This window comes from Aulonocara sp. 'chitande type north' Nkhata Bay, linkage group LG20 (genome assembly GCF_057382095.1).
Source record: "Aulonocara sp. 'chitande type north' Nkhata Bay isolate Kocher_YH1m ecotype deep benthic linkage group LG20, A_spYH_male_GT1.1, whole genome shotgun sequence".
Lineage (NCBI taxonomy): Eukaryota > Metazoa > Chordata > Actinopteri > Cichliformes > Cichlidae > Aulonocara > Aulonocara sp. 'chitande type north' Nkhata Bay.
In genome coordinates, this window is record NC_141363.1 from 24637425 (window position 1) to 24648757 (window position 11333).

General features: G+C 41.3%; 1 protein-coding gene across 6 annotated transcripts in view; it reads right to left on the reverse strand.

Moving 5' to 3' along the window:
- hspg2 (heparan sulfate proteoglycan 2) overlaps positions 1-7632 on the reverse strand; it is a 96548-nt gene extending 88916 nt beyond the window's left edge. For 2 of the 6 annotated variants that reach the window (XM_086278692.1, XM_086278691.1), the window contains exon 1: positions 7219-7631. In XM_086278692.1, the coding sequence (XP_086134818.1) occupies positions 7219-7287 (69 nt within the window). In that variant the 5' untranslated portion in view covers positions 7288-7631. Of the gene's footprint in view, positions 1-7218 lie in introns of all 6 variants that reach the window. The other 4 variants (XM_086278693.1, XM_086278694.1, XM_086278690.1 and 1 more) reach the window with 3 other exon arrangements.
- Positions 7633-11333: the final 3701 nt, after the last annotated feature.

Genomic DNA, 11333 nt, shown 5'->3' on the forward strand with positions numbered 1-11333 from the left:
CAAGTGACTATCTGGCTAGCTCTAGGGGAGAGTCCAGCAACCCTTTGGCGGAAGCTTATTTTCACCGCCTGTATCCTAATTAGCCTGGTAAAAGACAGCAGGGTTGAGTTACTGCCATCAAAAACACACTTGAATTAAATGAAACTTGGCAGAAAGGGGAAGCCAATGTTTGCCCATTATTTACCTTTCAGTGAGTCATTCAAACCCCCAAAGCCGAATTCCACTTGCCGACCTCCCTCTGCGAATATTAAGGGTTTAACAGCAGCTTAGGTGGTGAATTTGCATCTTCTTACAATAAAGTCTTGCAAATGGGGAAGCCTTTTTGTTTCACATGTAGAGACTTGCTGCTGAGTAAGAGGAAGTGAAGCCAAGGTTCTGCAGGTTAGCTCTCAGAGAATGAGAACTCAGAGTTGATAAGACACCACAGGGTTGGACTTTTATAACCATTTAACTGGATGTCAGCTACAAACCGGGCTTTTAAAGAAAAAGGGGTAAAAGGTTGATAACGATCTCTTACCTTTGTTAATTACCAAAGAAAAAATGCTCTGTTTCCTACACACCAACATGCAATTGATAAAAAGGGCACGGGGTCCCATCAGAGTACTTCTATATGTTGGGAGGGAACAAACAAGACAATGGAGCCCCTTTAACCAAAAAGTGGAAGTGATTTCCCATCACTCCCTCTGAAAAGACAATGGCAGATTCAATAGGGCACAGGCTATGGACCACCTTCAAAGGGAGAGTGCAATGCAGTAAAGTTAGCATTTCAATGAATCTGTAATAAGTGCAAGCTTAGGTCCAGCCCACAGAAAAGCCAGTGAAAAGACTGAAGACGACTGTTTGAGATGGGGGAATTGCACAGACTTGTTACCAGTCTATTCCAAACCTTTTGTTTTGCATGTTAGATTTAAGGCTCAGTATTTCCACAGGAGTAATCACTGGCAGTAAAGAACGGCAATTTTAAAAACTTGCTTGTGTCGCAAAAATGAATTAATTCCACAAAAACTGGAGCACAATATCCCCTGGTATTAAGTATTCCCCGAACCGAACCAATCGATCTCTTTCTTAAAAGTTGAAATGGCAATATCTATCATATTTTGATGCACTTCTTTTTGTACAGACTATGAATGGTGTTAGGATAGCAGGGGGGAAAATCAGACATGTAATTCGCTGCCCTGAATTACTTTTTGGCCATTACTAATCTTTATTGCTTGTGGTCACAGTGCTGACCTCACCATGAACTCTGCCGGTTTTATTGCACCTGTGGCTCTATAACTCAGGAGTGAAGAGAGATATGTACAATATCAAATGTAGAGTGATCACGCCTTTTAAAGATTCTGGTCAAGGAATCCTTTAAGTACTTGTTACAGTGAAAATCGGGTCAAATCACAGACTTCAGTGTGAGTGTGAAGCAATAGTGTCAGGAATCTTGGTTGCTCAAATATACTTTAGGGAGTAATTAGTCTATCTAAACTTGGGCCTATTTATAAGTGTTCAATGGTGTGTTGAGCAAAAAAGAACACAAAAAAACCAAATGTGATAATAAGAGAAAGGAATGATAACTTATGACACCTTTTAACACTCACGTGTGGAAAGTTTTTGTTTTGTTTTTTAAATTAAAATCAGATTTAAATGTAGATTTGCACTTTCCCAGATAGAAGCTTTGCATCAGTCTGACTATGATATATACGTGTGATTTGGAGATTTGAACCAAAGCCATCCGCATGACTTCTTCAGAGGAGGAAACGCAGAACAAGTCTGAATGTAAAGAGATGACTCTAGCTACAACAAGCAGTAGTCAAAGTACCAGAGTCTCATGTCAGCACATGCACAACGTTGCTGCTGTACCAGCTGAGGTGCAGCTGTGTTTGGATTTGGCTCTTCTGTCCGACATGAAGCGACATTGGGCATGAAAGCACAGCACTCTACAGCCAAGAACCACAGAGTATCATGAAAAGACATTAGTAAGTGTCTGTGTGAAGTTGTGCCCAGAGGATAGGGTGGAATAAAACACCCTTGTAAATTTTATCAACCTAAGGGTTTGAAGCAACTTTTGCAGCATAAATTTGTATTTCAGAACACAAAATATACTTGATACTAACATTTTTAATAAAATACACAAACCAGATTCTAGGAATAACACGATAATAATAACCTACATTTACTGCAAACCAAAGGTTTAAAAAAAATCCCAAACAAAGTGGCTAACTTCAGATGTGCGGTGAGATTAACCTGTAGATTGATAAAAGAGTATGCCAAAATTTTCAGCATATTTTAGGTTGTTGTCATCTGTAGATGCCAATAGGAAAAAGCTCCCTCAAAGGGAAATGCTAAACAGAGAGGTGAACATTAAAGCCATGGGAGAAACTTTAAAAAGCATTGCAAACAGGGTGATTTTAAATTGGTAAAAAGTCAATGAAAAACTAAAATGCTGCAAGCTTTAGACCAGATAGTCAAATCAAATCAAATCACTTTTATTGTCACATCACATGTGCAGGCACACTGGCACAGCACATGCGAGTGAAATTCTTGTGTGCGAGCCCCACAAGCAACAGAGATGTGCAAACACAACAACACAAACGAGCAAAATACAAGAATGGCCAACCTGAAACTAATAAATATATGTACAATATATAATAGTGTATGCATTTCTGGATGTGTATACTAAATATTTTCCTACGTGTGTGTGTGTGTGTGTGTGTGTGTGTGTGTGTGTGTGTGTGTGTGTGTGTGTGTGTATACACATTTTTACAAATTAAATAGTAAAAAATAAATAAATAAATAAATAAATTAAAAAATAAAAAAATAAATAAAAAAAATTAAAAAATTAAAAAAATAATAATAATAATAAAATATATAAAATATACAGAGTTGAATATGTGCAAAACAAGTGGCATTTATATACAGTGTGGAGTGCATAATGTTGAAGTTCCAGTAGTGAAGCTGAGGTGTCTATGACGTGTTCAGCAGTCTGATGGCCTGATGGAAAAAGCTGTCTCTCAGTCTGCTGGTACGGGACCGGATGCTGCAGAACCTCCTTCCTGATGGAAGCAGTCTGAACAGTTTATGGCTGGGGTGACTGGAGTCCTTGATGATCCTCCCCGCTTTCCTCAGGCAGCGCTTCCTGTAGATGTCTTGGAGGGAGGGAAGCTCACCTCCAATTATCCGTTCAGAGCACCGCACTACTCGCTGGAGAGCTTTGCAGTTGTAGGCGGTGCTGTTGCCATACCAGGTGGTGATGCATCCAGTGAGGATGCTCTCAATGGCACAGTGATAGAAGGTCCTGAGGATGCGGGGGCTCATGCCGAATCTTTTCAGTCTCCTGAGAAAGAAGAGGCGCTGCTGCACCTTCTTCACTGTTTTGTTTGTGTGTACTGACCACGTAAGATCCTCAGCCAGATGTACTCCAAGGAACCGGAAGCTGCTCACTCTCTCCACAGCAGCGCCGTTGATGGTGATGGGGGTGTGTACTTCTCTGCACCTCCGGAAGTCCACTATCAACTCCTTTGTCTTTGCGACGTTGAGGGTGAGATGGTTGTCTTGACACCAGTGGGTCAGGGCGCTGACCTCCTCCCTGTAAGCCGTCTCATCACCGTTGGTGATAAGACCCACCACTGTAGTGTCGTCCGCAAACTTCACAATGATGTTGGAGCTGTTAGTGGCCGTGCAGTCGTAGGTGTAGAGTGAGTACAGGAGAGGGCTCAGTACACACCCCTGTGGAGCACCAGTGTTCAGTGTGATGGGGGATGAGGTGATGCTGCCCAGTCTGACCACCTGGCGTCTGTCAGACAGGAAGCTAAGGATCCAGCTGCAGAGGGAGCTGCTCAGTCCTAGATCCTGCAGTTTCCTGTCCAGCTTCGAGGGAACGATGGTATTGAATGCTGAGCTGTAATCTACAAACAGCATCCTCACATACGTGTCTCTCTTCTCCAGGTGTGACAGGGCAGTGTGTAGTGTCAGGGCTATGGCATCATCAGTGGACCTGTTGTGGCGGTATGCAAACTGTAGAGGGTCCAGTGAGTCAGGTAGTGCAGAGCAGATGAAGTCCCTGACCAGCTTCTCGAAGCATTTGCTTACGATGGGGGTCAGGGCTACAGGTCGCCAGTCGTTCAATGAGGAGATGGTGGAGGATTTGGGTACAGGGACGATGGTGGCCATTTTGAAGCAGGCTGGGACTACAGACACATCAGATGTAATTTCATTACATAAAAGCAGGTCTACAGGAATGAGTGTTAGGAAGGGATTTTAAGGAATTCACTGATTCTGCAAGACTGAGCTCATTAAACAAGTTACAAAGCCAAAGGGTCCTGATAGCAAAATCATAGTTCATGAAATATTTCAGAGTAATTGTAAATGTAAAGGCTGTGATGCATGTCTGTTCAACCTGTAATTATCTATAGACTCGATGAAAACCCTTACAGAGAAGCAAATCTTCTCTGTGAGGTGGAAAAGCAGCAAAGGACGTGTCAGGCCAATGAAAAGGTTATAGCAAAGCAGCATGACTGATTGTGATGACAAACACGTGAAAAGTTCAGGTAGCAGTGGCTAATGTAGGCTATGAATAAATAATGAGGAACTCTGCTGAACTGTGAAACAGAGCCAGGTTCGGAGTCCTCGCCTCTTGATCTCTATACCGTTCCAAGTCACACTTCGCTGCAGAGTCAACAAATGCCAGCTTCCTGGCCTGCTCTCCATATGTGCCAATGTGCTTGAGGGTGGGGTGGGCCAATTTAGTGCAGTATTGTCCCATCAACCAAGATGGCCTCTCTCCTGGGACTATAATTCAACAATGCAGTGTTTACCAAACCTAGTCTTCAAGCAATTATGTGAATGTGTCCAGGGGGCAGGCTTTCCCTACTGTTCAAACTATGGAGTGGAGTTGGTGTTTGCACTGCTGTGCTTTTCAACTCCCCAGAGTCCTCATTGATTCTGAATGGGAATTAAACACCAGGTAGCTGGATCTGAAATGACAAAGCACCACACAGACGGCCGACCACTTCACCAAGTCTGCATGGCACAAACTGACTACACCATCGAATCAAACTGTCACTGCATAATATTTAGTAGGGGGATGAAGGGGTCGAGTTACACTCAGCAGAAAAAGACAACAATTCAGACCAATGACACACACACACTTCAGACTATGTAGTCATAGCGATCCAAGCTGCCCTTCCCCCGCCGCCCCGAATGAAGTCAAGGAACACTTATGACAGTCTATACTGGGAGAAATTTCTGTACCAAAATTGTCAGTGGTAATGTCACGGTTAGTCTGATGTCATACCCCCAGAAAGCCAAGTGACCTCCCAAGCTTACATATGCTTAAGAAAGACATAATGAAAAAAAACAGTCATCATTTGTTTCTTATTAAATATGAAGCTGTGTCGATGTTTGGTTCGCACAATTCTTCACACTTTTACTGCTGCTTGTTCACAGTGGGATATGGGTACTCTTTTTTATTTATTTAATGGATAACTCTCACCCACTGAGTTTTTATTGACTTTGATTGTCTTGAGCTGTTGCGCATGAAGCTGACATTCCAGCACGAAGGAAAGAGGATCTCGTAGTAACATCAGTACGCGCGTGTGCTTAATTGAATCAAGAGACAGTTCGCCTGCTGGAGTTCAAAAGCATAATACCAGAAACAGATGCTGTTTGCAGTTACAGATAATTCAATTATACTGGTGTTGTTGGCCTAACAGTCAGCCAAGGCTGTGGTAAAAGTGTAGAGGCCATCTCATGTTACCTTTCAGTGACAGAACACAACAGGTGATAATAGCCCTCTGGAGCTGACTTCTATAGATCGATGATATTGAACATACATAACTTATGGTGACACCGAAGACACACGCGATACATGTTCTGCCACTCCAAACGAAAAGCTCAGTGCTCAATAGCATGGCATCACCGGATGTAAAATATATCTTAAAGTCATGAAAACTTCAACACTACAGCTTTTCAAACGTCAAGCGTACCACTGCTCACACACCAAGTCCAGCATGTGAAAGATTTATGTCTGCTGACCTGTGCAACTATGTCCCATCATTCAAAAAGGATTTGGTTTAGATCAAATCAACACAGAGATGTCACAGATATTTCAATCGTGACAGCTCTGTTTATTGGAGGGCATAAAGGTGAGACACCAGACGGGATTTGCAAAGGGTGGGGGCAGTCTATTCTCAGCCGCCCGGTAACGGTCATCCTCTATATGATTCACAGCGCAGACACAGAGGCAAGAAGACAAACAATATCTTAGGCTGCAATATCAGTAATTAATCAAACAAATATATTCAACACTGTGTGGACTGTACACTCATTTGTTAGTTAGTTACCAAGCAAAAATATTTCAACTTCATATTTGTTCCATTCATTTGTTGTTTGCTCTCAATTGGACATAATGAGCAATACCAAGCCAGTTTTACATCCTAAAAACTGGATCGAGTAAATAAATGAACAAATATTCAATAAAGATAACTGCTGGCTGCTGCCTTAAGTGAAAACAGACATAGGTAAGAAATTCTCAGTACAGCACATTTTTGTACCTGCAGTCGCTCTTGAATACACGTCAATGGTAATGTTGAGGTGAATGCATTTCTTTTTCCTTTTGAATAACATTACTGAAAACTCAAGCCATCACCCTCAAGCGACCTGCATCTTTTATTCTCAAGAATTCCAGGCTCTCCAGGACAGAATAAAACACTCAGCCTAAATGTGAGAAGACACAAACTACCAACTACCACAGAATTCTGTTATTTCCGGTTTTTTTAATCATTGTCAAACATTGCATATCTTAGTTATAACAGAAAGCCTAGGCCACGCAAAATGGAGCCTCACAAAGTTTAAGAAGGTTTAGGAGTTGAGTACTCCAGGGAGACTATGAATAGCTTGTTTCTATGGACAAACTTAGCCCGGCTCGGAGCCTCTAGTTTGTCATATTACTTCTAAAAGCATCTTTACAGTTCATGCTGACTGGATTCAGTTATACAGCCCACCTGCATGTGAGCAACCCGTCGCCACACATTTACCCACAATCAACACTACTATCAACATATGACCTTTTAATAGGATACAAAGACACTGCTTCTTAACCTTAACTTGATTTTGGGGAGTGGAATAAATTGTTTGTATATTTGAGTTATGTAAGCAACTGATAAATAAAGTCGCCAGTGGGGAGTTTAAAAGTAAAATGAAAGCGTAAAGAGAAAGTTTGAGCTCACTTACAGTAAAAAGCTGCGATGTGAGTATGAAAGAGAGGATAAGTCCACAGATCGAAGTGGTCAGAGTGCCCATTTTCCACCGACCCAGCACAGGCTGTAAATGCTGGGGGAAAGGGGGGAATACGAGGGTCCTTCACGCCTCCTGGCCACTGGAACGGTGCACCTATTTCAGACTTTTCTTCTAGAAACCCGACTGCTCCGCTTCGTCCCACGCCCGGTGGGACTTCATCAACAGGTAAAACGGATCCCTTCTCGTGTTTTTCTCTCTTTTTCTTTTCAAAAAGATTACGCAAATAAAAAAGATCGACACTATGGGGCTTCTTCTCCCTTGCACTCCGAAACTTGGGACTTGTGGTGGGTTGAATGCAGCCTTGCAAAGTCAATGGGAAGTCCTGTGCGGAGAGTGCGCTGCCGAAAAGTAAAAGGCGGAATGGAATTCATGGAGTGCTCAAAGAGAGTACAACTAATACCACTGTGGGGAGACGTCGCCGAGAATAAAGTGTGTGGTGGTGGTGAAGGACGTTTTTAAGTCTTTACTCGAACAAAAGTAGCAAAGCACCACTGTTCCAATACTTTAGTATCCTGCAAGTAAAAATCCAAAAGTATTCCGGGTAATCTGTAAGAGTGCAGAAATTACTTGATTTCCAAAAGAACGAATTCGGCACAGTGGCTCAGTGACAGGCTTTGATACTGAAGTGGAATTTTGAATGGGTAATTGTAGGACTGATTTGATCAATTGTTGGAAAATTCAGTTAAAATGTAATTTAAAAAATGAAATTCTAAAGTACATTAAAACTGTTTACTGACCATCTGATTCGTGTTTAAATGAGGACAAGTGTAACAGCGTAGTTAATTATTATTTTATTATAACACATATGAGTTACTTTTTGTTTATTTTTAAACTAGCTACACATCTGAATTATCCAGAAATAAGTAACAAGTTTCAGGAACAACACCTAACCTAAAGGGATCTGTTATTTGTCTTTACCTACTGGGGGACATGCTAGTGCTTCATAAATATATATATATATATATATTTAGGAGACGCATTCCTGTAACAAATTCCACTCACTCAATATTTACTGACAACAGTAAAAGCAATGAAGAGTGCCCATCTGTTTGCAGTCAGGACTGGTTCAATTGGTTTGAAAATAAAAGTGTTGCTGCAGAGTTTATGAAAATATGTCGCTTCAGTTCTTGGCAATATATTTGGGCTTTTGTTGCCCTCTACTGGAGTTCTAAAGTGCAGCACACCGACTTCCCAGTGCAGAGATACCCCCACAACCATTTAACTGCCTTGCGTTGCTGTGTGCTGTGTCGCTGGAGACACGTCCCAAATATAAGCTTGTTTGTCAGGACTGAAGTCAGTAGCTGTTTGAAGGACTGGATGTCTGCATCCAACCATTTAAAAGAGTGATACTTTATCACTCTGAGGTTTGAGAGGGCAGCTGTTGCCAATTAAAAGCTAAACCCTGAATAGAGACAGTTATGGGCTGCTCCAGTTTGCTCATGAAAATAGACTAAAAGTAGATGAACAAAATGGGCTCATCATGTTTGGTTGGCATCTAGCGAATTTGACACCTCTGAGCTCCTATCCAGTCGAATCATTTACTGTACAAAAGCAGTCTTCTAAAAAATCAATTCTGTGTCTCATCTTGGAATATCAAAAAGATGTCAAAAGAAAACAAAACAAGGTGTGGAAGGGTAAATACACCAGAGACCTCACAGTAGAGCCAGCCGCGCCTAATCACACGTTTGAGACACATGCAAGGAGGGACAAGGGATTTAAGTTGTTTTATGTTGTCAGAGGTCGCATACCAAAAGTGTTGGAAACACTGCTGAAAGTTATGATAAACTTCCAAACTTTTACTCAGTGAACTCTTTTATTATACTGTAATACCATAAACACCACCATTACATAAACTAAATGCTACAGCATAGAGGATAAATAACACCTAAACTGCTGCAGTTATTCCAAGAGCAGGAATTTGTACCAGTGCTCTATAGACCCCTCTAGCCTCTTGGATACAAGAGGGAGCTTATTTCTGGGTCTGACTGGTCTGACTATGAATGTTTATAAGAGGCATCTCACTGACCACAGTGGTGTGATTTAGGGACTACTCCCTTGCTTGCAGTCAGCAGAAAAGTTCTGGAAAAATCATGTGAAAAAGTTAAGTAAAAAATGTCTTAACCCATTATTATAGGCCTCAAAGTCAACTTAACTTTCAACAAACTGTTTAGTTGTCTGTTTTGTGGCCGTGTTGGAAACGCCAAACGAGTCCTCTGTGAATTCCGAACGTGTGTTGGTGTTCAATAAAGTACTGTTTCAGCAGCATGTTTATGAAGCATAATGCCAGGAGTATATATACATTGTATGTAATTTCATGCCTTTGAGAGTTTTATTTTGTAGTTGGAGAAGTAAATAAACAATGGATTGAAAACTATTCAGAAGTTAAGATCAAGTCTCTCTTTTTTTTTTTGTGTCCGACCCTTTAAAACCTGTAGCTTAGCAGTGTTGTTTGTTACTATGTATTGTGATATTACTGTAACTGTGATACAGTGAAGCTGGACTGTTCAGCTGCAGATTACAGCTGCCAAAAACCAACAGACCAGCCAGAAAAAATGAAATGATTCCTCTCTCAGCAAGGGTCAACGCCCCTTGGAGCCTGATGCAAATGAAGTTATGCTGAAAGAAGTTGGAGCACACATAGGATGCTCGTCCCAATCTTTTTCATTTCATCATAATATGTATGTCATATCTTTCCCTGCCCTCTGCTTCGATTGCACCAGATAAGTCCCAAGCAGCGTTTTGTTAAAAAAGTGCTGTTGGTAAATTAGAAAGATGGGAAATGAGAGTAACTCCAGAGTCACTTTGCAGATTACAAGTTGATTATCCGCATGTATAAAGCTACATGTCACAAAGACATCAAGACTTTATATAGTAAATATTTTGCTAAGAGAACTCAAGTTCATTTTAAAAATGACAAAATATTAAAAGACGTAAACAAGCAATAAGTAAAAACATATATTGCAACTCTGATAATCCTACAAAATTACAGTCTGTAGATAGATAGATATTTTTATATTGTCTGTTTTACCCTTTTATTATTTGTTATCTTATGTGCAGCACTTTGTGATTCTGTCTAGAAAGGTGCTATACAAATAAAATTGCGCATATATATATATATATATATATATACACAGTGGGGCAAAAAAGTATTTAGTCAGCCACCGATTGTGCAAGTTCCCCCACTTAAAATGATGACAGAGGTCAGTAATTTGCACCAGAGGTACACTTCAACTGTGAGAGGCAGAATGTGAAAAAAAAAAATCCATGAATCCACATGGTAGGATTTGTAAAGAATTTATTCATAAATCAGGGTGGAAAATAAGTATTTGGTCAATAACAAAAATACAACGCAATACTTTGTAACATAACCTTTGTTGGCAATAACAGAGGTCAAACGTTTACTATAGGTCTTTACCAGGTTTGCACACACAGTAGCTGGTATTTTGGCCCATTCCTCCATGCAGATCTTCTTGAGAGCAGTGATGTTTTGGGGCTGTCGCCGAGCAACACGGACTTTCAACTCCCGCCACAGATTTTCTATGGGGTTGAGGTCTGGAGACTGGCTAGGCCACTCCAGGACTTTCAAATGCTTCTTACGGAGCCACTCCTTTGTTGCCCGGGCGGTGTGTTTTGGATCATTGTCATGTTGGAAGACCCAGCCTCGTTTCATCTTCACAGTTCTCACTGATGGAAGGAGGTTTTGGCTCAAAATCTCACGATACATGGCCCCATTCATTCTGTCCTTAACACGGATCAGTCGTCCTGTCCCCTTGGCAGAAAAACAGCCCCATAGCATGATGTTTCCACCCCCATGCTTCACAGTAGGTAGGGTGTTCTTGGGATGCAACTCAGTATTCTTCGTCCTCCAAACACGACGAGTTGAGTTTACACCAAAAAGTTCTACTTTGGTTTCATTTGACCACATGACATTCTCCCAATCCTCTGCTGTATCATCCATGTGCTCTCTGGCAAACTCTGGCAAAGCTTCAGCAGCGGAACACGTCTGGCACTGCGGGATTTGATTCCCTGCCGTTGTAGTGTGTTACTGA